The 27,272-nt window shown below is 36.6% G+C and overlaps 1 protein-coding gene across 2 annotated transcripts in view; it reads left to right on the top strand.

The window, feature by feature from the left end:
* The first annotated feature begins 5,840 nt into the window (after positions 1-5,840).
* Positions 5,841-27,272, top strand: part of Itprid2 (ITPR interacting domain containing 2) — a 41,331-nt gene continuing 19,899 nt past the window's right edge. The window contains exons 1-10 of one of the 2 annotated variants that reach the window (XM_070019703.1): positions 5,841-6,138; positions 6,535-6,580; positions 9,783-9,832; positions 10,785-10,841; positions 13,094-13,133; positions 13,224-13,322; positions 14,570-14,778; positions 15,835-16,529; positions 23,182-23,254; positions 26,909-26,997. In XM_070019703.1, coding sequence (XP_069875804.1) covers positions 5,928-6,138; positions 6,535-6,580; positions 9,783-9,832; positions 10,785-10,841; positions 13,094-13,133; positions 13,224-13,322; positions 14,570-14,778; positions 15,835-16,529; positions 23,182-23,254; positions 26,909-26,997 — 1,569 coding nt within the window. In that variant the 5' untranslated portion in view covers positions 5,841-5,927. The remainder of the gene's footprint in view (positions 6,139-6,534; positions 6,581-9,782; positions 9,833-10,784; positions 10,842-13,093; positions 13,134-13,223; positions 13,323-14,569; positions 14,779-15,834; positions 16,530-23,181; positions 23,255-26,908; positions 26,998-27,272) is intronic. The other variant, XM_070019696.1, reaches the window with a different exon arrangement.

Raw genomic sequence — 27,272 nt, 5'->3', positions numbered from 1 at the left:
CGATTTTGTCCACCCTCACATTTGCCAAGCCTTGTTCATTTTGGCTTTATTTTAGAAATGCATTTCTGGTGAGTGAGAAAAGGTTTTGTACTGTGTTTTCAATGACTCACCCAAAATAACTCCATTCAACTTGTAAGAGTCCTGTTCTGAATGCAGATTGTGTTTGTTCTTCATGGCATGAGAGAACTGCAGAAGGAGATTAGAGACGGGAAATGTGGTGGGAAAGGCCAATACAGTCTATATAGTTTTAAACACATACCAGGAAACCTTTTTTTTTTTTTTTTAGTTTTTACCAAAGACATGTATATATACACTTGTTTGCCCATGTGTGTGAAACAACCATTATGTACCCTATACTATTTACAGCTTTTCAAGATCCTTTAGTATAGACAGACACCCAATGTATCAAGTTACTAACTTTCCTTTCTCTGGTCCTCATGAAATGTCAAAAGAAAGGGCAACTACATACAAACGTAGAGTGTCAAATAAATGCATAGCAAACAAATATTTTTTTTAAAGTTCTATATAGTACTAAAGAAAAAAGTTTAACAAATTTTATAAGAGCTAAAATAACATTAGAGAAAACAAGTATATAAAACATAATCACATAATAGGACATGGGAAACTGAATAATGATATCTTTCTGCTTATGTGTACTGCAAAGAAAGTTTTAATATTAATTTGCCTTGGTAAGAACAGAGATTTGATGTGGGTAGATATATTTTTTTATAAGCGTTAATGATTCAAAATGTCCAAGATCTTTAAAAGCAACATTGATGTGTGTGTGCGTGCGTGTGTGTGTGTGTGCGCGCGCGCATGTGCACATGCACCCACCAATCCTGGGGCTTAAAGATAGGGCCTAGGTGCTGTCACTGAACTTCTTTTGATCAAGGCTAACACTCTACTACTTGACCCATAGCTCAACTTCCTGCTTTTTTCATAGCTTATTAAAGATAAGAGTCTCATAGCCTTTCTTGCCAAGTCTGGCTTCAAACTGTGATTCTTAGATCTTGGCCTCTTGAGTAGTTGTAATTACAGGTATGAGACACTGGTGCTTGGCTAAAATTACCATTTTAAGACAAGACTGAAAAGAAAAAGAAAAGGATTATTCCAAATTCAAAAGGATGATTCAAATATATACATCTAGGCTTCACAGATGGATGATAAAGGCTTTTCTATTTACATCAAGTAAAGCAGTTTCTGTCCTCCTTTGACTTGTTTTATGAATTAACCCAGGAAACAAACCAAATAAACCTTGTTTTATTACCTAATCAACTTGCTTACTCCATGGCTGGTGAAGATTAGGTTATTCTTACCTGTTGCTCAGAAACAGGAGAGATCTGAATCACTGAAAAGGAGACAAGTTGGTCACAACGTTTCATTACAGACAGAAAAAATGTCTTATTTGACAAATAAGAAACACCTATCTGTGAATAAGTGGTATATGACAATCCTCTATGTTTGCTGCTAAGCAAAGTTCCTGTAGTATTAACCTGTTCTGCTCTGGTCATTAAAATAGCAGATGATTATATGGTATTTGTACCTCCTAAAAGATAGATAAACTATTCTAAAAATCCTTACATTTTTGCTTGTATGGAAATTTTGAGTATTATGTTTGAGTTATAGAAAATAATTATGGAATTTTATCTATTTAAATTATGTATGAAAATATTAAAACCAGAAGAAATTATTCATTCATACTAATCACTAAAATCAGACTATCTTTCTTCATAATTCAATGATTTGATATATAAATAAGTCTTTGAAAATTTTTGTTGGAAATAACCTTACAGTTTATTGTCATAGATTCACATTTTCCTTTATTGTATTACAATTTATTCCACTGAGATCTCTGGAAATGTTAATAGGTATTGAAAGACCCAAAAGAATTCCTTTTGGAATGAGTTTTAGAAGAACTAGGCAAACAAAATTAAATCACTTTAAAAAATTAATCTGAAGGATTTTTCAACTCTTTGACATCGAGATTGAACTGAGGATAGAAGAAAAGAAGAAAGATAATATGCAGGGTTTTCAAAATAACAGGTTAAATTTTGATTGAATTGCAAGCCTACTACTCTTTGACCAGAGTATGAATTACTAAAATTTTGAGACACAGAAAAACATGTGATCGTATAAATATAAATAATATCTTAACTAGAACCAGGAGGCCAAAACTTAAGTAGAAACAAAAAATGTCTACTCTGTAATAAATCTGTAATTTTGAAGCATGAATTGAGGTTTGGGTTGGTAAAATATAACTAAAGTAATCAAATCAAGTATAATGTTTCACTTATGATATAAGCTTTTCCATTTAAAATTGTTTTATTTATTTATTTATTCCAGTATTGATTTATTCCAGTATTAAAATAGAGCCACATGAGAATCAAGATAGATCCACTATAGTGGCATAATGTGAAATTGATTTTCATACGCCTTTGGCAATATAGTAATCCTAATGAGAACCTACTTTATTTGACGCAATCCATTAATTTGGGAAAGTTATGATTGCTGCTTTGCAGATGAAGGAAATGATTGTCGGAGCTATTGGTTGTCTTACTCATTGCTGTTCCCCATATATCGTGCTCTGTGGAATTGTTCACCTGTACAAGTTTTTCTTTCTTCCTTGTAAGCATCAATGACTTAGGCAATGTTCTTTAAGAACAACATGTGCTTTCATGGTTGTCTACAATATAGTATTTGTTTGGAAAATTATTACCAAAAAAATCAAATGTTTAGATTTTTCTCCTGTGTCACATTCATGATTGAATAAATGAAATAGTTTAGAATAAAAACAAACTCAGTTTACAATAAAAAACCTGAATCCCTCAGTTTATAAGGGAATCTTGCTATTGATGCAATTTCTTCTTAATCTATACCCTCAATTTCTTTTTGTAAACAAATATGTAATCATTCATTTAGGGTAATTATGCAAAAATAGAATGGCAAGGGTAAAAAATATGTATATGTAAAACTTTTTGATATTATGTCTTCTGTGACATTAGGCATTATCACCTAATAACTATTATTACAATTATATAAGCAGCCAATACTGAGATCTTACTATATGTCAAACACTATTTGAAGCATTTTAAACATAGACATTTTTTTCCCACCAAGGTTCTATGTTGGGTATTATAATACCCATTTGACAAACTAGGAAACAATTTGTCATAGGTTAGTTACACAAATATGTACCCTCAACTTTTTACATTAAAAGTTTCTGTGAAGCCAGGGGTTAGTGGCTCATGACTGTGATCCTAGCTACTCAGGAGGCTGAGATCTGAGGCTCATGGGCCAAAGCCAGCATGGGCAGGAAAGTCCATGAGACTCTTATCTTCAATTAAGCACTAGAAAACCAGAAGTGGCGCTGTGGCTCAAAGTGGTAGAGTGCTAGCCTTGAGTGAAAAAGATTAGGGACAGTGCCCAGGCCCTGAGTTCAAGCCCCAAGACTGAAGAACAACAATAAAAAAGTAAATGAAAAAGTAAATACATATTTATAATTTTAATTTTGGAGGTTTTAGCCATTGCTTACTCCTTTCTAATAACACAGGATTTTTTTCTTTTTGATTCTGGGGTAATTATTTTTAAATATAAACAATAATTCATTATTTTTTTCTCAGAAATCTTTTGTTATCTAACAATATACTTAAACAGTAAACAACTAAAATATAATATGACTTAGAAAAATAACATGGAAGAATTATTTCTGAAGAATATAAAAAAATAGAAAACTTACATGAAAAGGCCTCAATATTCCTCATGGGATTAGCACTGCATAAAAGGTGCAAAAAGAATATTGAGAAACGTTCTGTAAACTCTCAATATATGATTTAGCTGGCAAGCCAAATATTCTGACCAGGGCCACTTTATTGCATAATGCAGCCCTCAAATAAATGATACACTCTGCTTATTTCAGGGAATTACAGAAGGTTTGTGATCAGGAGTGGTGGAACCAAGGTGTGGATCTACTGGATTTTGAAAGTCATGAAGGTGTTGGACAGAAAGTACAGGAGTGAATTAAGATGCAAAGACAAAGAATCAGCAACAATCCATGGATATGACAGAATAAAACTTGGGAGCAGCAGGTGGACAGGATGAGGGTCCTTTCATAAAGGCCCTAGATAACACCAGGAAACAGAAAAGCATGCTGCCATTTCCTTTCAGTGCCTGCTCTCTATGCACGTGTGTCGCTCTTCACCTCCCCACAGGCAGCTAAACTTTGCCCTAGAAGTCCATTAAACGATTAGCTGCTTCCTAATACAGGGAACCTGAAAACTAAGAAATGTTAATGATTCAAAGAACATGTTTTCTAATAGTGACATTTCAAGCCATTCAAACAGCAGTATCACTTTCTAACTCCTCTCACATTTTGCAATATGAGAGCCAGAATAAAACCATGATACTCTGGAAAGCTGGGCATTTGGAGCAGATCTTGGGGATATTAATAAGCCGCAGAACTGTTGATCTCAGTTTTTAAAAAAAAAGTGCCAGAAATAAGATACAAATAAAATGAAGACAGGACAATAAGCAATTTTAGTAGTATATGCCTTATGTGTAAATGCTAAATGCCTGAACAAAAATTAAGCACTCTTACTTCTTCAAGAGCAATCAATACAGCAAATTTCCAAAAACACATTTCCTTTTAACAATCAGTGACAATACAATCCACCTTTACTATACTATACTATTTACTATTTACAAATGCAAAATATATTCCTTAAACTATTCTATGCAAAAATATTCCTGTCCTTCCAGCTAATATAAAAGGGTATGCTAAGTGTTTGTTTGTTTGTTTTTCAGAGTAAAGCAAAGCACTGGGAGAAAGGCTTATTGATACAGTAAGTATATGTGGACAGTTGTATATGTTAGTATATGTGTCAGTTAGTATATGTGTCCAACTGTGTCTGATTTTGGATAGAATTGGCGTCGTTTTGCTCATGAGAATGAAAAGTTACCCATGCAGAAACTCATTTGAAAGTTAGTTTGGGACCTTGGCATGTATGTTTCTTGTAACATCTACTGCCAAAAGTCTATCCAAGGAATGCCCCCCCACCCCAAATCATCCGCTTTCCTTCACCTATGGTTATTTTCCCTTGCTTCGTTTTCGTATCTCAGTAAAGTAAGAACGTGGCACGAACACACAGCTGGTTTTTTGTGTGTTTGTTTTATCCTTTCTCTCCACGTTTGATATTTTGACAATACATATCCTTCTCCTTCATCTTTACTCCGATCTCTGGGACATTAAACATGTCACAGTCAAGCAGCTCCCCAGAGAACAGGACTTAGGCGGGAACCCGAGCTGACATTGGTTTTCTCGCGGGGGCGTTTTGTGAGACATGACCTTCCCACTCCACGGCCAAGAGGAGCGGCAAGAAGAAAGTTTTATTAGCAAACACCCCTTTGCCAGTCTCTGGGCAGCAGCAAGAGGCGGATCCGCTCACCCCCCAGGCCCCGCCCCCTCAACCCGCTCCCTGGGCCGGAAGGGGGCGTGGCCAAAGTCGCGAGGGAGGGGCGTGGACACCGAAGGGGCGTGCCGGCCTCAGTGGAAGGGGTGTGTCCTCCACGGCGGGCGGGGCGGGGACAGAGCCGGGGGCGGGGTGCGCAGACTCGGGGAGCCGGGGCGGCCTCGCAGCGGGGGCGGGGAGCGGGGGCGGGGCGGGGCTGGACCCGAGCGGGGCTCCGGCCGCGCTCGCTCTGACCACTAGTGCTCTCGCGCTGCGCCCCGCCGGCTTCATGTGAAGCGCCGGCCCTCCGCCCCCTCCCTCCCCTTCCTTCCCTCCCTCCCTCCCTGTCCCCTCCTCCTCCGGCGTCCGCTCCGGCTCCCCGGGGCCCCCAGCCCGGCCGGGCGCTGACAGCAGGGGCGGGGGGTCCCCGCGGCCGCGTCTCGCGCAGGCTTCAGCCCGGACCGCGGAACCCCCGGGGCGGCCATGGACCGGCCCCTGGCGGCCTCGGCGGAGGCGGAGGAGGAACTGGAGTGGCAAGTGGCGAGTCGCCGGAGGAAGGCCTGGGCCAAGTGCCGCAGCTCCTGGCAGGCGTCGGAGACGGAGGATCTGTCCACCGAGGCGACGACGCAGGACGAGGACGAGGACGACGAGGAGGACCTCCCCGGAGGGAAGCTGCCCGCGGCCGCGGGGCGAGGTCGGTGGCCCCGGGCCGGGTGGCTGCGGGCGGGGAGGAGTCGGGGAGGTGCAGCGCCTGGCGGGCCCCGGAAAGCGTCCCGCGCCCTGGGCGCGCGCGGCCGGCCCGGGAAGGTCCCGGGCGCTGGCTAGGCCCGGAGGGGGGGGGGTTTGCTGGGGGGGGGGGGGAGACTGGGGACGCTTCCGACCTTTCAGGGCGCGCGCGTGACCGGGCGTCGCGGCGGCGGTGCACACCTGAGTGCCGTCCGACCGCCGCGAGCCGCCTCCACGCGCGGCTTCGCGCAGCCTTCGGCCCCCTGGTGGACTCGGCGACGGGGGAGGGTCCCGGCTGACCCAGCCGTCCGAGGGCCTGGGAGGGTCCCTCACGCGCTTTCCCCCTCCTCGCTCTGCCCCGCAGGAAACGTTCCCAACGAGAAGATCGCGATATGGCTGAAGGACTGCCGGTGAGTCCCCCCACCCGCCTCCCACCCCGGGAGATCGCGCCCCCGGGGACGCACGCCAGCTCGCCCCGCGGAGGGACGGGCTGGTCCGTGGGGTCCCCGAGCGATGATAAACGACGAACCGGAAAGCGAGCCCCGGGACAGCTTCCTCTTCGAAGCGATTAGAAGTGGAAGTGCGGTACCGCGGCCGCCGAGTCTGTGGTGTGGGAGTGTACTTCCAGGGAGGACGAAAAGTGCCCGTGGGGGACGGTAACGTCAGGAATCAGACAGCTAAAAACGTGTCGTCCGGGGGCGCTCCTTGCTCCTTCTGCGCCCCCCCCCCCCCCTTGCCTTTTATGCTGGCATGTGTGGATCTGGCACGGAATTATTTTCCTTTGAAATGGGTTTTGGATGAGTTTCGTTTACTGAACTACGCTAGCTCAGTGGGCTTTACTCTTATTTCTATGCCTGCATTCTGCTTGGGGAGCTAACAAAACCAGTTAACTTTGTGCGCGTAGTTTAACTTCTGGAGCCGGGATTTGTCCTATGGCACTGGAATTTGCACAAAGGAAATAGAGCTTTGAAAGGCATTCAGATGCATAAATCTGTTTAATTACACGCTTTGGCAACTGCTACAAAATGTTTGATAAAATACAGAAGAGATGAATCATTGTAAATGATTCTGACCAGAGGGGAAAATGGGCTTTTTTTTTTTTTTTTTTTTGGATGTTTGCTAGTTTGTGTGAAGAATGTTTTAGCATTCTGTGGCGTTGCTTCTGAACATGATTTTGCTTTCTCACTTTAGGCTTCTCTGAATGCTTTAATGATACTTTTTTCCCCAGTACTAAAATTAGGGAAGTTTTCTTTTTTAAATTATTCTCTCGTATATCAGTTTCTTTTTCTCCTTAAAGGCAGATGAAACGTTGACCACCAGTGCATTAGTGCTTTGCTTTGATTAACTGACTGGAATTTAATGAACCTCTTCACTCCTTTCCTTTTATTCCGGATGCAATGGACTCTTCTGAAATACCATAAAATTTATGAAATTTCTCTTTAAAGATGGACAGAAACAAATTAACCCCCAAATTAACAATCTAGCTCTAATTTAACCCCCTGATTTCCTAATTAGGGGATTTTGGCCTTAAATATTAGCTCCCTTCAGAAATCATCGTAGTACATCACTAGCTCATTTAATTATTAAATACCAAACTAGTGTAAAATATAAAAGCTTGAAGTTTTAGATAAACAACTTTTAGGACTTTTAAAGGTAGAACCTGTGAAACCAGTATCTTTCATATTTCTTCTTAGGAAATCTCTTAGAATGTTTTGAAGCTTTTACTCAGGCCTCTAAAACTTTGAATCTCAGTTTTTACATAAAAACAGTCCTAACTACAGAACTGGCTTGTTCTTGGTATCTTAAAATAGAATTTCTTATTCAAAATATGTTCATAGTGTTTTTGAAAAATTAAAAAAATTAGGAAATTTTAAAAAGTGTAAGAATCATCACATTTATGATATATAGGAATTAAGGCTGGAAGAGATCATATCAAGTAGGTCAGTATATTCAGATAAATTCAGTTGGGGCAATGCTGACATTACATTCAGTAGGACACAGCCATTTCTGAAAATTTCAGAAGTTTTATTGCTTACATTGATGTATGTGTACAGATTCTATAGTCCTTTATTCTGTCTCTCAGAAGTTGCCTTCTTGTTCCTACAGTTTCACCTACTATATACAAAAGCAACATTCATTTGTACCCGGAAAGCTAGCACAGTACTCTTTTAATGTTTGCTATGTTATCATAGATGTGATTGCTTGGATATATGAAAATGTATTTTTTAAAATAGCAGTTTAGCCCCTTCCCAGATTTGGGCATCCATGTATCTTGTACACTATGTATGACTGATCTGAAAGACAGCATTTTTTTCCCCTTTGATAAGTTCTTAAACATTATTTTCTCACTGCTATCCAGATCCTGAATAAAGTTACCCTGTTTTCTTAAGGAGATCTTTATTTTGATAACTTAAAAAATCTGATTAAACAAATTGCTGCATTAGTATCTAGGAAGCCAAAGAGCTTTTTGGTAGAATTTAAAGGGTTGTAACTAAAAGTAGAGATTAACTTAACGAGAGAATGCCAATTATATTATGCTTATTTGCCATTTTCTGTTAGTGCATGGACCAGTAGAGACGTCTGTGGACAAAGTAAAACAAATGTTTTGACCTAAGAAAGGAGCCAGGAAGTCTCCTTAAAGGCATCAATTAGAGCTTCATTAAATTACATACATAATCTAGCTTAAAGGTTTTATTAACTTTATGGTTATTGCTTATGATTCTCTTACATTTCAAAAGCACTAATTTTAAAAGAACAGCCATTACTTCTAATATCTGCTTGCAAAAAGTTTTAACTTTTAATTAACATTTCTTTGATACTGATAGTTTCATAATTGATCCTGAGTCTGAGGTGAACTTGTAACATGTAAAAACAGTTACTGAAAAAAGTTTGTATCACAAAACACAACTTTCAAAATGAGACAATGTTTCTTTCTATAACTCAGTCTTAAGAAAATTTAAAGTATTTTTGTCTTTGATAAATTAAATAATTTGTGTTTGAACTACAAAAAAATTACAGCAACAACTGATTGTTAATATTGATTCCAAGCTGGCTTTAGTAAATGAGTTAAATGAAGAAAATGCCTATTATCTTTAGTTTAAAAGTAGACTGTGAATCGTGGGCTTCTGCATTTCTATCAGCAAAAGTGGTTATTGGAGGGGAAGCACATTAGGGACATGTAAATGGAATGCTAGCAGTAGCTGATAGGTAAAAAGTGTTGAGCTTCAGTTCTAGTAGATTCTTTAACTTTTTAGTGTTACTAAAGTAACTGTTGAGCTTCAGTTCTAAGTAGATTCTTTAACTTTTTCGTGTTACTAAAGGTTATGTTTTTGCAAAGAAAATGCCAGTTGTACCATTTGTAATCGCCATTCTTGCTCTTAATTGCTGGCAGAAAGACATGTGATTAAGTCATTTCTTGTCAACTGACTTGACAATTGGTATTTGCTTAGTTAGTAGGATATTACTTATGTAATCCACTCACATTCCTGTGTGTTTGGGGAGGAGAGTTAAATTTAAGATGCTTGCTTAGCTGTAACTCTTCAGTCAGGCTGTGTAGGGATAGTTCTCCAGATGGTTTTCACAAGATTTTGGCTTCTGTGTTTCTGGTTTCAGTACACCTTTGGGAGCCTCACTGGATGAGCAGAGCAGTAGTGCACTGAAGGGTAAGAGAAAGTTGCTTTCTTAAACTGTTTTTTTTTTTTTTTTGTTTGTTTGTTCAGTCTTGGGGTTTGAACTCTGGGTGGCAAATCTGTTTTGTATAAAGGGCTTTCTTCATTTTTCCTATGGGTGAAAGTATATACACATATGAATTACAAAAGTGATGTTCATGTTTATTACTCTTGTGACTTAGAGTTTACTCTTAATATAGTCTGATAGACTCTGACTGAGAATATACTCTTATATACTCTTCCTGCCCAGAGTGAAAGCTTGTCATAAACTATGAAACAGTAGTGAATTTAAGCAGGTTACCAAACTTTTCTACAATGTGGAAGTTATACTTTTATTGCCTGGTTAAATATTAAGACTACAAAAGTAGAACTATGATATGCAAATATAAGAAAAGTGTATTTGTATTACATGAACATTCAACTTCTGTGCAGCATTTCTTTGCTTACATTAACTGAAATTGCCACACCTGAAATTCTACCACCTGTGCAAGATAGAATTCTCAAGTTCAAAGTACAAGAATGTACAGACAGTGGCACTGTGTATAAAAAGCACTTACAGTGTCAAGGAAATCTAGCTGGAGCTCTGGCTTAATGTGAAAGAGCTTTGGGGAATAACTGCCCTGTGATCTGGTTTTACTTGAGTCTCTTGGTTGAGATACATTATCTAATCAAACACTTTGAGTGGCATAAGAAAATGTAAAATAGCCTGTAGCATGGCTTCTGAGAGCTTACTTGGTCATTTACAATAAGGTAAAAGCTGATGGTGGCTTCTTAAAGTGAGGTAACCTTAATAATTGCTGAGTAAATTCAGGTTGAAAACATTTTACTGTGTTTTATGAAATACTTTGCTTAGGCAATTCATTTTAAGTAATATAATGATTTTTTGTATGGGGTGGGAAAGAACAGATACCTGGAAGAATTTTCTAAGTTTTGATATTTCTTTTAGGTGTGCTTGTGAGAAATGGGGGAAGTTTTGAAGATGATTTGTCATTGGGAGCTGAAGGTATGTTTGGAACAACTGTGTGTTTTCCTATAGTTTCAAATTTATTTCAAAAACGAAAAAGTTCTGTCTGGAAATTGCCTCATATGTCACAGTACTTCACAGTACTTTTCTAAACTTCAGTAATCTTGTTATATTCTATAAGAGAACTGTAGGGAACTATTGTCAAATATCTATACTTTCATCTTCCCTGAACTTAAATGACAAACTGTGGTGATCCAACTGGGAGAACTGTCTCGAAGGAAGGAAGCTTAAATATTTATATGTGAGCATACTAAATTGAAGCTTATTTTTAGTATGAAGTGGACCTACGTTGTCCTTACAGCTGCAGCGTGTCTTTCTCTTTGAATTTAAGTGTCTCCTGTCTTTTTCCCCTTTCCCTCTCCTGATGAAGTAGCTGTTAGTAGAACTAGAAATCATTGTAATGGTATCTATTCAAACTACATTAGCATTTTCAGTGTGTGGTGAACACTTTTTACATTTTCACAGTTTCTGTAGTTTCATAATAAAGCTTCCTAATATGTAAAAATAAGGAGTTTTTTTGTTTGTTGGCATTTGAGGTATTTTATAGTTCATTATTGTGTTAGTTCACCTGCTTGAACAGGTTATTGGTTGCTATGGCAGGATTATTAATAAGCTTTAAAAGAAAAGAATAAGGATTTTGTCAATTGTGAGGAGTGAATTTATTCACTTAATTGAATTTCTGTGATATTTTGCTATTTTTAAATCCATCTGTTCGAGTATTTATTTAGAACCTTCTAATGTCAGAAAGTCTGGAAGACATAATTTTTAAAGACATCTTTTCATTGTCTCAGTCAATATCATTTTTAAGGAATAAAATCTGTTCAGAGCTTCTTTTTCCTGTTTCCCAGTCAGTACATATGAAGATGTTGTCTGTCAATGTTTTGTTAAAATTCATTTTAGGCTGAGCACTGCTGGATCATGCCTATAATTCTAGCTACCAATAAGGCTGAGATCTGAGGATCACCTTTTAAAGGCATCACAGGCAGGGAAGTCTATGAATGAGACTCTTCCCTCCAGTTAAACAGGAAAAAGCTGGAAATGAACTGTGGTCAAGTGGTAAAGCCCTAGGTTTGAGCATGAAAGCTCAAAAATAGTGCCAGGCCCTGAGGTCAAGTAGAAATTTGTTTTAGCATTGCTGTAATTAGCTTTTTAAAGTATCTAGCTTGATAATTTCATAAAAACTCAATGATTTTGAGAGCCAGAACCTAATAAGGAATCCCTTAAAGAGTAAAGCTATTTTGTTGTTTTGCTAAAAATTATTTCAAGACTATTTTCATTCCTATAGTAAATATTTACTTAGTGTTGTGTCTTAGGAACTATCCAGCTGGATATATAAATTGTCATGGTTTTGGAAATCAGAAATGAAAAACAATTCAAGATACTGAAATTGATATGCTTGGAATTGATCACTATAATTCTGTATATTTGTCTATAAAAGTATGATGCAGAAAATTTAACTCTATACATTGCTATTTATTAGTTTAGACCTTGTTAATGTAGGATAAAGGATAAAGAGGGAGTTTTTAAAAGGAAATTTATGTTCAAGTGAATAGAAAATTTCAATTTTCATATATAAAATATTGGATATAACTGTTAAAACATTCTAGAAATGAATACTATTGTTGCACTAAATCATATTTTGTTCTTTAGTTACCTCTTCATTGGTAGCTTTTAAATTTAATAGGCAGTTCTACACATATTACTTATATGTTGCATATATCCTATATTACTTTTTTTGGGGGGTCTGGTCATGGAGCCTGAACTCTGGGCCTGGGCGCTGTCCCTCAGCTCTTCAGCTCAAGGCTAGCGTTCTACCACTTGAGCCACAGCGGCACTTCTGGCTTTTTTCTTATTTGGTGCTGAGGAATCGAACCCAGGGCCTCAGGCATGCAAGGCAAGCGCTCTACCACTGAGCCACCTTCCCAGCCCCCCTATATTACTTTTAATAACTCATTGAACATCAGATTTAATTGCTTATTCATAGGTCCTTTTATTTTAATTACTCAACTGGAAGTAGTTTCATGTTGCCAGAAAATGAAGACAACATTTTACTGTATTTTATTGCCAAAAACTACCTTATCAATTTTACTTTTAATGATGTAGATGCCAAAATAAGACTTTTCTTATTTGAATGTTTAGCTTTAGTATTATAGGCAACTTGCTTTCTTCATAATTGTATTATTGTAGTTACAATCCTTTTAATAACTGCTCTTTATTCTTTTTGAGTATAGCCAATCACCTCCATGAAAGTGATGCTCAAATTGAAAACTGGTATGTAGCTGTTTTGTTCTTCTATGTTTTTTCTAACCATAAAGACTGTTAGTGAAAATTAAGTTTTATGTTATCTTACTATGTTTATAGCAATAATATGTTGGCCAAAGAGAGAAGACTCCAGTTTCATCAGAAAGGGAGAAGTATGAATTCCACTGGATCTGGGAAAAGCAGTGGCACAGTTTCAAGGTAACTAAATCATTCTGAATCTATGTATGATCATACTATACTATAGTGACCACTCTATCATTCTTTCAGTCTTCAGTTTTGCCTTAATAATATAAAATCAGAAGGAACCTCAAGTGTTTGCTGGATCATCATAACTGACAGGATCTTATTTTCAAAAGGCAAGACTAAATAAGAGGCTATATGATATGTTTATAATAAGTGATTTCAATCCTTTGAATAACCTGAATGAGAAATTCCACTGTGGAATAACTTCTAGGAGAGAACCAAAATTCCCTATCAGCAACTTGAATCAATTCTGGCAGGAAGATCAAAATAAACCTCTCTAAAGTTTGATGTTGAAGGATGAATTTCTTTTCAACATAGTAAATCAAAAATCTTTAAAATACACATTTAAATTAGTCAATACGTGGGGCTGTGGAACCAGGAAAACAGCCATCTACATTATCATATCACAGTCTGAGCATTTTACTCTAAAACTAGTGACCTTGTGCTAGCTCATCTCTAAGTTTCCTATTTTCTTCATGAGCCTTAGGTTGGATTTTCACTAGTGTGAAAAAGATGGATAATGAATGTTTATTTCTTGGTAGAATCAGGATAAGCAGTTACATTACTGTGCTTATATTCTTCCTACTTCCTGGATGCTTGTGGTTAGAGGCCTGAGTGCAAGCTCCTCCCTCCCTTTCTGAGACTCAAGGACTACCTCCCTAGAACAGTTACTTCTCCAACACACAGACAGCAGGAAGGCTCAAGTTTCTCAGCATCTTCTTCACTACTAGTTGTACGAACTTTCTGGTATATTTTCTCTTGTCCTTTCTTCTTTAACCCATTTATTTCTTAGGCTTCTTCATCTGTCCAATGATTTTAATTGCTTTTCTTGGAATCCTTTAAAAATGACTAAACACACAAGGTGAGGAATCCCTTAGGATCTTTGTTCTTAATGGTAAGCTTCCAGCATAGAACTTGATAGATTATACCCATGTAAGGATTCTAGATTGTAGAACACAATGTATGAAGATGCCAAAATAAGAATCAAGTAATTATTTAAAGAAGAAAACTGGGGGTTGGGGGTTTTCAGCAGAAGGACGCCCTGGCGCGTGCAAGGCCCTGGGTTCGGTCCTCAGCCTTGGGGAAAAAAAAAAAGAAGAAAACTGGTAAAAAGACCAAGCACCAATTCATTTATAATGTGATGTACACTATATAACCTTTATCTTGATGTTTCTTTTTTCCCTACCTTGTGTTTTCTGTAGTGTTTCAGAATTGTTGGAACTTTATGAAGAAGATCCTGAAGAAATTCTCTATAATCTTGGATTTGGACGAGATGAACCAGATATTGCTTCTAAAATTCCTTCCAGATTTTTTAATTCATCATCATTTGCCAGAGGGATAGATATTAAAGTATTTTTAAGTGCTCAAATGCAACGGATGGAACTAGAGAACCCAAATTATGCTTTAACAAGTAAGGTTAAACTTTTTATTTCTTCTTATTTATTTATTTATTTTTTGTCAGTTGTGGGTCTTGAACTCTGGGGCTGGGCACTGTCCCTCAGCTCTTCAGCTCAAGGCTAGTGCTCTACTACTTAAACCACAGTTCCACTTCTGATTTTCTGATGGTTTATTGGAGATAAGAGTCTCATGGACTTTTCTGCCTGGGCTGGCTTTGAACTGTGATCCTCAGATCTCAGCCTCCTGAGTAGCTAGGATTACAGGTATGAGTCACTGGCACCTGACTTAAGGTATTTAGATGTTAGCATATATTATTTTTAAATACAGTGAGATGGTTTCATTTTTGAAGGTATTTTAGGCATAGCATTGGAAAGTTAGTGAGGCTAATGAAGCACAACTATTTTATTCTGAATTTTTGCTATATTATCTGTAGAGTTTAACTTACCTTTTCCCTCCTTCACTCATTTAAGTATTACCACAATAATCTTATAAGCACTTATCTTCATATTGTATTTGTTGGAGAAAGAAATAAGTAAATGAGCCAGTCAATCTCAGGTCTTTTCTGTAAACCTAAAGTAGGTTGGCCAATTTAACCATTTTACTCATATCTTTGCTTGACCTATCTGTTGACTAGTGTTTCAAAACAGGATTCCCCCACAGTTGTTGGTAGATCAGTTTAAGGGCTCAATACCATTTTCACAGGTATCAGATACATACATGCATTTTCTTAGGAAAACATTTAGAAGACTTTTGTAGGAGTCTAATACATAAAAATAAATAGCTATAGCTCAACAGCTAGTTGTATTTTATTTAGTTGCATATTATTTAGAGTATTACCATGCTTTATGCTTATTCATGATTCATTTTAAAATGTTAATTGTAGTGTTTAGGGTAAAAATCTTCCTCTTCCCAAATTTAAAGAAGAGAAAGTTTAAATGTTTAATCAGGATTTCATAGTAATAAGTTCAGTTAGTAGAATTCTAAACAAAAGTGTAGGTTTAATATATGTTTACATAAAAACATGTACTTGTAATTCATATTTTTCTTTGTTCTTTTTTTTTTTTTGTAGGTCGTTTTCGACAAATTGAAGTGCTTACTACTGTGGCCAATGCATTTTCTTCTTTATATTCCCAAGTCTCTGGGACTCCCTTGCAGAGAATTGGAAGTATGTCCTCAGTGACCTCTAACAAAGAGACAGACTCTCCTCCACCTTTAACTCGAAGTAACACTGCCAACCGTCTAATGAAAACACTATCAAAACTAAATTTATGCGTTGATAAAACAGAGAAAGGAGAAGGCAGCACTGCTTCTCCTTCAACTGAAAAAGGAAAAATTCTCAGTGTTTCAGTGACTGAAGAAAATGGCAATAAAAATGATCCAAAGTCTCAAAAAGTGATAAAGAAGAAGGACTCGTCTTCTATGCTGGCTACTGTTAAAGAAGAAGTCTTAAGTAGTTCTGCAGCACTTACTGAGAACACTGAGGCTGACAAACTTTCTGACAAAGCAAATAGTAATAATCAAGAAAGGGAAAGTGAACAAAGCAAAAAAACTCATCATGACAGCAAACTGCATCAGAAATCTGGGGTTACAGAATCTGACATAGATAGTGAATTGAAAGTGTCCAGCCACAGAGAACTGGAAATCAGCAGTGAGCTGAAAAATGTCCATATGTCCACATCTGAAAAAGAGCCTTGTGTCCCATTGGCCTTTCCATCTATAAGAAATATAATGGCACAGCAGAAAGACTCTTTTGAAATGGAGGAGGTAGGTAAAAAAATACTGAGACCTGTTCTAGGAATTGGTGTGACTAACCTGGTCCTAGAACTCTGTGATGTTGAGCCCTCTAGCTGTCTGTCACGTCATCTTGATACCAGAGTCATCTTGCCTTTTGTCTGGAGTGTAAGCTTTTGAAGTTTGAGAATGCCTCGAGAGAATGTTCAAATTCACATCTGTGAATTTGGTAAATATGGTAGGTACCTGAAGGGGAGGATAAGGAATCTCCATTAAGTGGCTTTGCAAGGCTCTGAGCAGCATATGGTAACTTAATCTTACTCAGTGTTATGTTGATAGCTAACATAAGATTTGAATTGGACATGATAAATATATTCTTTTTGATAAGGTTTAGTGAAAACTTTCTTTGGATAATAGGAACTGATACTTAAGAATTAAGGTGGATAAGCAACTAATGTTAAGCACCTTCCTTGTGGGAGGAACTGTACAGGCCATTGGAATTCTGTATCATCTGTCAGGCTGGGAAGCACACAGTGGTATCTCATGTGACTTTGAAGTTGATGAAGCTTTGTTACTATGAAATCCATTCTGTGCAATCTTTCTCTTTGAAAATTTATCACAAAAGTTTGCTTCAGTAGTAGTTCACAGTAGTTTTAGAAGTTGAGGGATTGAAAAATAGGATAATAAATTCTAAACGTAAGTGTCCTCTTTGCTGAGTATGCATCTCTTCTGTTAGTGAAGCTTTTTCATTTACTGCAAAATTTCAATAGCTGATGTTGCTATTGGCCTTCTTTGTGTTCTTTGAGTATGCATTTTGATACTTTAAAGCTAAAATGTGAAAGAAAAAGGTGAAGAACCCTTGGGAACATTTTAGATTTTCTTGGAAACTTCTTTTGTCTTCCTTTCTTACTTATATTTACATTTCATGTCCTCCTAAAATGATTTATTTCTTATCACAATTAGTATGAAAGAGGACTGTGATAACTGCTTAGAAAGTTCTTCTTGTCCCATTTCACTAATCCTTGTCTGATTTTGTTTGAATCTAAATTCGTTCTCTTCAGTTCTTTTCATTCCTGAGCCCTTTTGATGATTAGAAATGACATTCAGTTTGAATACTTCCAATACAACAGTTGACACGCTTCAGTACAACACCAGAATACAGAAGTTTGGTTGATATTGGTGATTCAGACTAGATTAGATAACACTTCCACATGTGTTTTCAAATAAGTCAAAGAAATTGTTTTAATTCCTAGAATTCCTGACTTCTAACATATATACTTTGTGCGTATGTTGTTGATATTGTTTTTCTAAAAACTTGAGGAATCACATACAAACAATCTTAAACATTTATAAAGTGCTTGGTATAGTACATTGGCACATTAATGGTCAATGATTTGCTCCCTCTACTGGCAGAATCAGTTATGAAAAAAGTAAAGGGACTTTTGAAGTACATTATTACATATATTGGTGATTGAAGAGTAATGTTTAAAAATAATTTTTATTAATAGGCATAGTGACATTTGTCTGTAACTAATGCTTGGGAGGCTGAGACAGAAAATCACAAGTTTCTGTGCTCGATAGGGAGACCTTGTCCCAAAAAATGAAACAAAACAGAAAAATTAGATTGTCATTGTAGCTACATTGTAAGTAGGGGAAAATTTGAGGATAATGAATTTTTGTTCTTCAGATATAGTTAAAATATGATGAAAACCTCCTGTAATTGTGTTTTTATCCCTTTGGGAATTTTAAAGCTTGTAGAACAATAGATAAAGAAGGGAAATAATGTGTTATTTTAGCTTCCTCTTAAGTATAATTTGAATCATATTGACAGAGGAGAACAATCTTGTTGAAACAAATTTTTAGGTCCCATTCAAAGTAGCTTCATACTTTTTTTTTTTGGACTCCTTTGTTTGAGGTTTGATTCCTGTTGGGAATGTTCTTTTTGTATAAACAGTGAATAAATGTAAGTTAGACTTTCAGCCAGTTCTTAAGCAGAATATCTGAGCAGCTGCTCTGGGATACTTGCGAGGAGAAAAGTTTGCAGACTTGGCTCTTGGCAGAGACTGAAGGTAAGGCTTGTCACCAGGAGCACAGTGGGGAAATACTTAAATGAAGGCAACTAAACAGCCCAGAGACTTTTCAAATAAAAGGTAACTTGCTCTCTCTGCTCTTTTCTAGCTCTCTCTGCTCTCTGCTCTCTGCTCTCTGCTCTCTGCTCTCTCTCTCCTCTCTCTGTTCTTTTCTAGCTCTTCTCTCTCTCTTTCCTAGCTCTCTCTCTTTCCCAGCTTTCCCAGCTCTCTTTCCCAGGCCTTTCCCCACCGTGTGGAGGACCAAGATGGCCTGGTGCCAGCCCGAACGATGAATAAACCTACCCCTTACCTGAAAAAAAAAAAAAGAAGTTAACTTGCTTTATTAAAAAGTCTTAGAATGTTTCAAAATTTCAAAACCCTATTTTAAGATTTCTGTATTTTTAATGCATGTGGCGATGGGAGCAGTGTTTATTCTTAATGAGTTAGTTACTTCTGTGTTCATTAGCTTACTTTAAATACATATGCTAGCTCTTCAGATCTGATGAATCAGTAGCAAGAACGATTTACCATTAAACTGAAGTGATCCAGCCTAGAAGCTTGACTCAAATGGTAGAGTGCCTGCCTAGCAAGCACAAGGCAGGCCTGGGTTCAGAATCCAGTATTGCCTTTAAAGCCTTTCATTTTTAAGTGTAAATAATATAGTAATGTATTAAAAGATCTTCAGCTGTATATTTTTGAATGTTGTGTAGTTTATTGTTTTACTCTGGGAAAAAAACCTTCTGTTTAAATATAGCTTGCTGATTGTAGACACAGTTTTCAAACTACTAAAGTTTATGTAACTTTCCAATCCTGACTTCCTTCTGATGCTAATTTAACTAATATATCTTACTTTTAACCACTAAAATGTTAATTTTATACTTCCTTTCAATAATATTTATTGATTTGAGTTGAAGTAACCCCAAATAAGTAAAATATTTGATGAATAGTTAAGTTGCTCCCTTAACCTTTCAGATTTAACATTTGTATGTTTATGTTTTGTTTTATTTTGGTGTTTGTGCATGTGTATGTGTGTATGTGTGCATGTACGTGTACACTGGTCCTGGGGCTTGAACTGGGCACTGTGTTCTAAGCATTTGTAGTCAAGCCTAGTGATCTGCCAGTTTGAACCACAGCAACGTTTCTGGCTTTTTGGTACTTAATTGGAGATGAGTTTCATGGACTTTCCTAACCAGGCTGGAGATTCTCAGATCTCAACCAGTTAAAACTCAGTGTATGTTTGTTCACATGTATATAAACCATAGGAGGATTTTTTAAGTTGAATTACAAGTAACTATTGTGTTTTCCCTTTACAGATGACGATACATCCCTCCCCATTTAGCATTTATGACAGTGTTTCTCTGACATCTAAGTGATGTCTTATTCCTTTTATAGGGAAGGGTCTGAACTGGGGTTTGAACTGATGATCTTTAATTTGGTAGGCTAGGATTCTCCAAACCTGAGCTATGTCTCCAGTCCTATATTTGCTGGTTATAGGACTCATTTTTTTCTTTTTCTTGTTTTCTTTTTTTTTTGTGTAAAGCTGGCCTGTAACTTGTTCCTTCATCTCTCAGCTCTTAATCCTTTTGGTCTTAGCCTCCTGAGTAGGAATACAGGTGTGAGCCACATGGCAGCTGTCATACTCCTTTTGATATCAATGCTCCAAAGGGAGGAGGGAGGCAAGGCAGTAATAGAGGATAATTGTGAGGGATCTCTTGTGCATAGGTAAGACTACTTTAGGGTTTCAGAGTATCTTCACTGACTGTGACTTTATTAAAGGTTTTCATATTTATCTTATAATGGAGAAAACTGAGATAGTTATCACAGATAATTTTTAGAAGCCATTCAGCAAGTGCATGAATAAGAGTAGAACTCATTTATTTTTACTGGCGATTTTTAATACACCATCTAACTTCGCTACAGGTGATTAATAGAATCAGATATCAGACAGGCACTTAAGTCATCTGATGAGCAGTCCCACAGAAATTCTCTGTAAAGAAATGCTTTCTTCTGGGTTTTTTTGAAGCTAAAGAACAATTGTCATTTCTAAAACTCTTAATTTTTATTTTTTTTCAAAATTACTCTTATCTAGTATCTACACAATGACAGGGACTAAAATTTAGCCTTGTAAAACTTAGAGGAAACATTTGTGTTGGAATATCCATGAATCACTGTTCTAGTTCTGATCTGTTCTACAGATCACCTATAGTAGTTTTGCTTATAGAAGATGCATCCTAATGAAGAGAAACATGACAGCAGTAAAGAAACTAAAGCAGGTGCTTGTCACAGTTGCAGAATAGTAAACAAAGGAGGAGGCTACAATGCTTGATAAGAAATGGACTCATTATCTTGCCCATGTAATTGTAACCCCTCTGTACAGTATTTTCACAATAAAAAATAAAATAAAAAAAGAACTACTTCAGAAAAAAAAATTGCAGAATAGTGATTCTGAAAATTGGGCTCTGTGGGGTCTTAAGCTGTCTCTACATCTTTAAATCCCTAGCAGTTTTATGCTTGGTAAGAAATGTATGCATTATCCTGCCCATGTAATTGTAGCCCCTCTGTACAGTATGTTCTCAAATAAAATAAAATACAATTAAAAAAAAATAAAATAAATCCCTAGCAGTTTTATAGTTTTGGTTCAATATGGCTTTTTTTTCTTCTTTTATTATGAAAAGTTTCAAACTTACCCAGAAGTTTGAGAATATAGTATAACAATTCATGGCTCATCACTCAATTTCAGTTATATTCAGTTACTCTTTTACATATAATGAAAGTTACCTTTTAGTTACTTTTATTAAATGTATAAGAATGACCAAATTGACCAGATTTCTACTCAATGACCAAAATTCTACTGAGCATTTGCAGCCATTTAAACAGGGAAAATCCTGGCAGATACCTTTGTATTTGCTTTTTAGCTATCATGAATTTGACTGTGTTTTGCACAGTTATGACCAATAATAAAAAGCTGACAAGTAGACCAACTGTCACTAGATGTAGTGACTGTCTGCAGTTGTTTATTGTGATTTTGCTAAGTGAGTCGGCTAACCAAGTAGCAGTAGTGTATTAGTAAATATGACCCATCTTTCAAGTGTTTCTCTCCTGCGGTTGATGGAAGACTTTACAATGAAATGAGAGATTTTGGAGGGGGCCTAGAGTAACAGCCTGAAGGGATAGTACATTGAAGAAATAAGTTAAATGCACTCATGTTCATTGTGATTTTTATTAGTCTACGTACATAATATTTATGCTAATTCTGTATTTAAAAGTAAGAGATTATGATTTGATATGCCATAGGCTATATTAAGCTGATAATGCTGGGTTTCTATTATACTGTTTTGATTTGGTTGAAACTTATTTTACTGAAAATACTTTAAAGTGGGCTAGGCTGAAGAGCAGCTAATAATAGGCCCTTTATTGAATTATAAAAAAATGCATTTTGTTCCTTTGTATATAAAACAATGGTTTTCCTGTTGAACTTGTTTCTACTGCTGTAATATCTAAATAGAATGGTAGAACTTATTTTATATATCTGGTTTTAAATAAGCACTGTGCAGCTATCTTTTGTTTTTTTAAAGTTCATAAACTAGTTCATAGAATTATAACATAAAGGTATCACAAATCATAGACATTTTTAAATTGAGAAATAATATAATTAACCTTTGGCTTTTTTTTTCATGGTGGCTTTCTTTTATTCCCATGACATAATTCTTATTCTTAAACAGACTTCCAGCTCAAAACACATCAAAGTTCTACTTAGTAGTTTTCTATTTGCCCTGATTTGTTCAAAGTTGAAAACCTTTGTCTAGCTTTTTACTGGGATGTTATTTAATACCTAAGTATTTAACATTATATTGTGGGGAAGAAATTAGGACAACCTCTTCTATTACTATTTAATCTTGAGTTAGTTATGTTGATATGGATTGTTTGGGGAGTAGGGTGTGATTAGAGAGAATTAGGGTGTGATTAGAGAATTCCTAAATGATCTGTAGTGGTACAGGTGGGAAAAGACAACTGGGGGGGGAGTTGAAACTGTCATTGGAAATATTTTTTAGCAAGGATATTTTTAAGGCCTTTCAACATTTCAGTTCTCTAATGAAACTGCCTTTCCACATGAATCTCTCAAATCTGTCTTTAACATTCCTATCAGAATTTAAACATGATAATCATCTTAGCATGTCTTAAATATGAAAGAAATTTCATACCTGAACCTCCAAGGAGTTTTAGAAACCATTTTAATGGGAGCATGATGTTCTATTTCACAAATGTGAGACTTGTAATTGCCTTAATTGTGTATTAGTCATTTGCCTGCTGTGGTGCATGTGTTAGCATTTTTCCTCCAATTGAACCTACTTTGAAGTTGGAGTTTAACATTTGAGAACAGTCTCACATGGGTGTATTTTTCATCTGTAGCAACATTTTAGTTAGTTTATATATACGGTTATTTTTCTCTTGCTACTAAATTGATGGCTATCGCTAACTAGAAACTAGGTGAACTTGCGGAGGCAGTCTAAACGTTTTGAGATAAAATGTCTTTATGGAATGCTCTGGCATATTTTAGTTTGGCTAATTGTATTTTGTTTAGTAAATGGTTATAATGACTTGAAATTCTTCTTTAGGTTCAGAGCACAGAAGGAGAAGTTCCTCATGTTCCTGCTGCTTGCCAGCTAGGTCTCACCAAATCCAAAAGAGGTAAGAACATCAACACCCACTAGTTCCTCAAGTACCTAAGTATTATCAAGTGATTGAAAATGGGATCAATGTGTAGAGTTGAGAAAGTGTAAAAACATTAGGAACACCAGGTAGTCTATGCTAGCCTTATCATTGTTGTGTTGTCTCTATTTTCTTAAAAACTTTTGAGCCCCTAAATTCATGAGTTTTCTTATCCTATAGTGAATTCATTACACAATTATGTATACTCTGAATACTTCAAAGTTCTGGGAAAGAGTAAGAGAGTAAGCCGCTTTTTACATTCTTAGATTAGAACATGTACTTATGTTACTCATTTCAAAGACAGCTTTTAAATATAATAAATGGAATATACTTGGGACAAAAGTTATCCATTTCTTAGCATAATTAAACCTTCTTAAATTCAAAATGGAGGTCAAAGGTGAGATGCCATTCTTCTCTTGAGTTAATAATTATTGACCAAAGAACCTTCAAATCCATTCCTTCATTTTTAATTTGTATTCTGAAAAAAGATGTCTGGTTTTTGATTTACCAAACTTTTCAGATTTAGAGAGAGAGGAAGAAGTTAAATGACCACTGAAGGTAGGACTGTTTATTTTTAAAACTTTACACATGCTGCACCACCCTGTTTGCTTTTTTTTAAACAAAGATTTATATGTATGTTCCTAGAATAGGAAATTACATGTTTGTTTCTTCCCCATCTCTGAAATTACTTCATAAGAGGTTATTTGCATGTAATTTTCCTTTCATTCCAGTATGACAATAAGGAACAAGAGCTTTAGTCTGTGAGATCACCACAGTTCTATTCAGATACAAAATGAGCTTTTCTGTTTAGTTTTCATCTCTTAATAAGTCAATAAATGCATATGTGTGCTTCTCAGTTATAAGGCAGAGTGCATGGAAATTAAGTAGTCTTTAGAGGAATAAGACAGATGATACATTGAGAAAAGCAGTTTGCCTGTGTAGAAAGGGAGATTTAAAAAAACCCAATAAAATCATCTTAAGAGGTTTATAGAGGGAGCTCTTGAATGGTGGGAAAGACGAAATACGATTTTTATTTCTGTCTTGGTTTTTCTTACCTATTGTGGATCTCATATTTCTTGTGATTTGAGCATAAATTCTACCACTGTTGTGAGTCATGAGAGAGAGAGGGACAAGGAAGAATTTAATACTGCAGTCCTTTTGGAAGACAGCCTATCAAATTTTGTTAACATGATATATAATATCTTAGATAAATCAGAATTTCAAAATTAGAATAATTGGTAATGCATTTGTTTCTCAGGTGTAATAAAAACACATACAATAATAGGATTTACAAAGTTAAAATTCTCTTAATTTCAATTACAGTCTGGAACTTATTTACCAAAGCATAGAAGTTTAGTGACCTAACTCGTGTCCCAAGCTGATGTCTATTGCATATTATATAATATATAGTGAGAGAAATCTAACAATTTTCTTACTACAGAAGACAAAATTGAGAAAAGACTTTACAAATTTCCTAATTCATTCATTTCCCTCCCTCCCTCCCTCCCTCCCTCCCTCCCTCCCTCCCTCCCTCCCCTCTCTCCCTTCCCTCCCTTCCTTCCTTCCTTCCTTCCTTCCTTCCATGCCTGTTTTGGGGCTTGAACTCAAAGTCTGGCTGCCATCCTTGAGCTAGTACTCTACCCATTGAGCCACAGCTTTTCTGGCTTTTTGATGGTTAATTGTATATTAGAGTTTCAAGGACTTTCCTGCCTAGGCTGGCTTTGAACCACGATACTTATATCTCCTCCTAAGTAGCTAGGATTACAAGGGTGAGCTACCACATCAGCTTTGTTGTTTCCTTACCATATTAAACAGAATTTTGATTTGTATGTTATTTAATGTTTTCTCCAACATTCTAGTTGTAACAAAAATAATACATTGTATCTTCAGAACAGAATTCTAAATTCTTCTTAATTCTACCTTTTCCTATAAAGTACTGTTTGTGTGTGTGTGTGTGTGTGTGTGTGTGTGTGTGTGTGTGTGTGTGTGTGTGTGAGTGAGCTAGAAATGCCTAAAGAGCCTAGTTACGTATATGACTTATTTTATCTTTTATTTTTAGCAATAGAGTTCCACTCTATAGCTCATGCTAGGCTTTGACTTGATATCCTCCTGCTTCAGCCTTCTAATGTTGAGATTATAGCCATATGCCATCACTGCTAGTGTGATTTACAGTTTACAGAATGGTTTTGCCTATATTCTACTTAGCTATTGAAGTAGCACAGTGAGATGGAAGAATGGCAACCCCATTTTGAAGAGCAGATAGAGGTTAGTTACTGCTAACTTAAGCAGAAACTTACACCCAGGCATCTTTGGAAAGAATGACACTGCCTCACACCTACACTGAAAATTAAGTACAGACCCTACCACCCAACCTGGGTGATATCAGAAGGGGCTCAGCTGTGAAGGGAACTGGCACAGACCTTCCTCTTCCACATGTGTTCAGTATATCTAAGAATCTGACACAGAGACCGACACTCGGGCTTCTTGGGCTCTGATACAAGACAGTTTTGCTCAACCAGATAGGCACTTTCACTTGTAAATCATTTTTATGGCTGCTTAATTCTCTTGTTCCATTATGAAAATAATGGTCAGTGATTCATTCAGCAAACATTTTTGTAGTGACAGCTTCTTTGACATAATGGAATGTGCAGGATTAATAAGCCTTAGAAGGCTCACCATCTAGTTTAAAGCAAAAAGATATGGAACACATAATTACAGTGGTGATGTCTGGTGGCCTAAGTTGTAAATAATTTCTAATTATTGTACTGACCAATTAGTACTGATAATAGTTCATTACAATCCAGTAACATAATTATTCCAGTTTACCTAGATTTGTCAAGAATATGAAGTAATTTCTTGTATTTCACTATGCAATTTTACTAATACCACAATAACATTACAGGGCCATTCTAAAATTTCTAATGGAAAACGATTTCTACATTCCATATTAAATCTGAGTCTAGAATGGTCTGAGTCTAGAATGGATGTAGTTTCCAATCAGGTGAACTTTGAGTTGACTTGGGGTCTTATTCAGTCATATTACTTAGTTGTTTATCTGTAGTTTGACCTTAAATGGACATGAATGAGGTAAGGATACTTTTCTTAGCCTGTTTTGAGTTTAGTGGCAGAAAATAAAGGATTTTATAAGATTAATGATGTTAAATATTAATCGTCTGTTTGACTTTTAGGCAATTGTTATGAGAATTGTTTCATAATAAAAATATTTGCTTCATTTGAAACATCAGAGATGTTTAAGGAGCCCTTCATTTTAAATTATTTAGTTAATTGGTCACTTGGTCTTAATTTTATTCTTATTTTTTTAGTAGCAAGATACATAAGCATACATGTATATGTTTACTTTGAAACGTCTGTGTTTTATTATTTTATTATTTCAGCTAATTTTCCTCTGAGGATAATAATTGGATTTATCAAGTCATTATAATTAGAGCTTAATTAACAACTGAATCTGATAGAAAAGTATGATCCAGTTTCTGTTTGAACTTCTTACTTCCTAAGCATTGAAGACTACACAAGCAGCGCATACTTTCTAAGAAAGAATCAGTGTTGTGTATCTTTTGTCTACTGGGAATCATAGCCCTCCTCAAAGCCTTGCTTCGTTGTCTTTATCCACAGATCATCTGTTACGCACTGCAAGTCAGCACTCCGATAGTAGTGGCTTTGCAGAGGACCCCACAGACTGCCTCTCCCTGAATCACCTCCTGGTAAAACTTCTTGCTGCCGTAGACACTGTAACACTCCTGTGTTAAAGTAATTCTCAGTATATGTATTTCAGGAGTTAGTGTGTCTTAACCTTTTTATTTTTCAGTTAACAAGCCTGAAACTTGTGGAGCATAGACGTATCTAATGCTTTTGAGTACAGATTTTAGGTTTCATTAATTTTTCATATTTCTTTATTTGAGGTCATCACTAAATAAAGGTTATTTTGATCATTACTTGTTTGTGAGCCAGTGGCTCCCACACATAACCCTTGCTACTA

The sequence above is a fragment of the Dipodomys merriami genome, unplaced genomic scaffold (genome assembly GCF_024711535.1).
Source record: "Dipodomys merriami isolate MVZ:Mamm:240054 unplaced genomic scaffold, mDipMer1.0.p SCAF_1, whole genome shotgun sequence".
Taxonomy (NCBI): Eukaryota; Metazoa; Chordata; class Mammalia; order Rodentia; family Heteromyidae; genus Dipodomys; species Dipodomys merriami.
This window is presented reverse-complemented; position numbering and strand designations above follow the sequence as displayed.